Source organism: Rhea americana, unplaced genomic scaffold (assembly GCF_003343005.1).
Source record: "Rhea americana isolate MKP2758 unplaced genomic scaffold, rheAme1 scaffold_191, whole genome shotgun sequence".
NCBI lineage: Eukaryota > Metazoa > Chordata > Aves > Rheiformes > Rheidae > Rhea > Rhea americana.
The window spans coordinates 1,247,315-1,250,770 of record NW_028186050.1 but is presented as its reverse complement, the minus strand read 5'-3'; the positions used below and the strand labels follow the sequence as shown (position 1 = coordinate 1,250,770).

Sequence of the window (3,456 nt, the reverse complement as noted above, 5' to 3'; positions counted from 1 at the left end):
GGCCCGGGCGGCGGATCGGCAGCGCGGGGGGAGCTGAGGGAAATGGTGCTCAGGTGGCTTCTCCGCTCCGGCCGCGCTGTGTCCGAGGCGGGCTGCGGGCTCCACGCTGCCGGGKGGCGGCGAGGAACCTGGAGCTGGGCGGGCGACTCGGAGCACCTCGCTCCTTAGCCATGAGGTGTTAGCGCGGTCGTGAGCGGAAGGGGGAGCAGCTCGCAGAGTTACGGAGGAGAGAAACCAGGGATTCATGGACCAGTGCATCCGCAGCGCCTAAGGGGCGTGAGACGCCGCGGGGCTTGGGCGGTGTGAACCTGGACCAGCGGCCGTTAACGGCTAGTGCGAATGAAACCAAGGGGGTTTCTTGGTTTAGGGATTTTGTTTTGTTTTGTTTTGTTTTGTTTTGTTTTGTTTTTTTTGGTTTGGGGGGGGGTTGGTTTTTATCCCCTTCCTGGAGGGGAAGGGAACTTACTTAAATTTTCCAACAGTTAATAAATGTTACATTCAAAGGAAGAGGTGTCTGCAGAGGTCAGAATGAGTTTAATGGTGTATGTGACGTACAAAACACAGGAGGAAGAAAATGAGTTTATACTAGATATTTACATGATAGAGCAAAAGGCAAATAGCTATCTTCTTGTTACCTAATTCATTGCTTTAAAGTGGTTTTAATTAAAGATCCAAGAAATTGAAGAGACAAGAAAACATATATAAAAACTTTTAATTTGTAGGCAAATTTATGGAAATAGACTGGACAATTCTCAATGAAGAACAATTAATTATGTCTTCACTTTTTATCCATTTTTACCTTTACTAGTTTCAACTGAGAGGCATATAATGGTTTCAGATTTTACTCTTTATTAATTTTTTTTATCTTTGTTGTTCCTGAAGATGAACTTCATCCTTGTGGATTGCAGATCGATTCTTGCTATGTGTTTTGAATGACATACAATCACTTTGAAATCTGAATACTGCCTATATTTTACAAATCAGCATATTTAAGGAGTTCTGAAAGTAGGAAATGCGCTGTTGGACCAGAACCGAGGTCCGTCTAGCCCAGTACTTTGCCTCTGCCCATGGCAGTAGGAGTTGTCCTGTTCAAGGGCAGCATGCAAGCCCTGGTCTGGTCCTCATACTCCCAAGCATCCACAATTATGACTGGGTATTGATTAGGGATGCTACATGATGATTCTCTGCTTATGCTCTTTTGTATCTGTTTATTGACCTGTCATCCATGATACAGTGTTTTTTTTTTTTTTTTTTTGGGGGGGGGGTCTTTCAGTTAATGGTTATATTCCTTAAAAGAGTGAAAATATGTTAGAAAATAACTTTTTGGAGAGAGGCCTCAGCATGACTTCTGCCAGTCCCTTGGAGATGTTACAAGATAAGCACCAAAACTCTATTTTGGCCACTCTTAATTGTCAAGTAAAATAATTCGTACAACTTGGAAAGAAAAAAAAAATGCAAATCACAAAKGCAGAACCATCTTCAAAACTCAGTACAAGCTAACAGGAAAGCACGAGGTGTAGATGCTGAAATTCCGCTACTTCTCTAAGACTGTGCAACAGCTTTTTATGACTGACAAGAACTGATATTCTGGAGAGATCCAGCAATCTGAGTACAATTGTACAGCCTCATTCATAGGCAAGGCACCATTCATCACCGGTATCATCCCCGTATGTGCTCTGTATCCAGCCTGAAACTCGACACTAAAGGAGCCAGGATACTAGTGGCAGGTATGTGAAATGCACCCAGTTCTTTGTAAACTTCTCAAACACCTTGTTACAATAAAGGATTTCAACATTAAGTGGCAATTTGTGAAGACAGCTATACTCAACAATGATTTCTTAAGAACTGGCTGGGCTATCGTTAGTTAAGAGTGTGGGTGGTATTTTTTCTTGTCAAAGGAAATGCAGATTATCTTAGTAATTATCCCAGATATTTTTGACACTCTTTTACAAGCTATAAAAATCGTGGATTAAAATTATAGATAGTAAATTCAAATTTCCCTGTAGTGTTTTGTGTATGGAGGTTCTGTGTCTCACTGCAAGTATAGGCCTGAATAATGTGTTTTGAAGAAGAAAAAAGTTCAGCTAATACAGGCTTATGGTGGTCTTAGAAAACTATGCAGTCCCATAAACATGAGAGGGAGATATGAATAGAGTTTTGGCAAATGAAGAAATCAAGGTAATACCTGAAGCTTATTTTTTCGTGTTTGTAGACACCTGGAAGATAAGCTACAGGAGCTGTTCTTCCAAGTTACCATGGTATCAGATTTAGGTATTTCTAAATTTCTATAGCATATAATCTCAACCAACCCTTTAATTAGATGTCAGTATTGTTACATCTTTAGTGCTAGCATTCCACTTCAGCAGCACATCACGAATCCTTATGGTGTCTCTGCAGCTTCTCCTTGTCTGTGCTTTGTACCTGCTTGGCACATGTGCAACTTCTCCAGCTGGCCAGCGTACGTAGTTGGCTTTTGCTTTACATCTGTCAATTACTTCACCAGGATGGTGTGCTTCTTTCATATAACCTCCTCTGAGTTAACTTCCCTCCAAGTGATAAAAGCAGCTTTTGCATAGATCAGTCTGACTACTATCAAATCAACTGAGGACACAGCAACTGATACAAGGGAGGGGAAGCAGGGCTGTAGACAGCAGCAGAGATTTGGGGGGGGGGCATTTCCTGGTGATCAGCAGTGGGTGTTTTGGGAGCAGTTGAACACAGATGCCTAGTGTCATTTTAGATGTCGTATAGTATCCTGCAGGTCTTCAGGTCTGTGCTATTTCTCTCGTCCTGTGCTATTTCTGCTAACCCTATGCAGATGTCTCAGATACTCCTGGGCTGCTGGAGCCGCACGAGGTACCTGTGTTAGGCAGCAAACTGCTCCCGAGGCCGGCACGGTGCTAACGGCTGCTAGCGGCCAGCTGCGGCAGACCCGAGGCAGCGAACAGTCACAGGCAGAGCTCCGGTAAAGAGCTAAGAAGCACGTGGCAAACTGCAGCCTCGATTCATCCTGGCAGCGTCTTCGTCCCCCCTTGCGCAGCTTTCAGCCCCCCGGGAGGGCGCACCGGGGCTGGGCGGGCGGCGCTCCGGCAGCGGGGCGCACGGCGGCCTCGGCACCGCGCACGAGCGGGCTGCGGGACGGTCCGGGGGCCTGCTCGCCCTCCCGGGCCTGGCGCTCGCTCTGCTCCGCTCAGGTTGCGTCAGGAGGCCRAGAGAGGCGGGTAGCGAATGGCTCCAGGAACAACGTAGGCTCACCTCGTACAAGAGAGGCGCCTGGGGTCGTTCTGCCTTCCTGCCCCCCGGCCGGGATAAGGCCGAGCGCGGTACGACGCGCAGCAAACAGACCGCGAGCGGCACCACCGACTCAGGGCATCGGCCGCCACTAAAACCACCGCAAGAGGCGACCAAAGCGCGGCGCCGCGGCCGCGTCCCCCCGGGCCGGGCCGGGCCGGGCCG

General features: G+C 47.5%; 1 protein-coding gene across 1 annotated transcript in view; it reads right to left on the bottom strand.

Annotated features, from left to right (window-relative positions):
• Positions 1 to 1,663, bottom strand: part of LOC146597115 (peripheral-type benzodiazepine receptor-associated protein 1-like) — a 32,919-nt gene extending 31,256 nt beyond the window's left edge. The window contains exon 1 of the mRNA XM_085302758.1: positions 1,655 to 1,663. Coding sequence (XP_085158884.1) covers positions 1,655 to 1,663 — 9 coding nt within the window. The remainder of the gene's footprint in view (positions 1 to 1,654) is intronic.
• Positions 1,664 to 3,456: the final 1,793 nt, after the last annotated feature.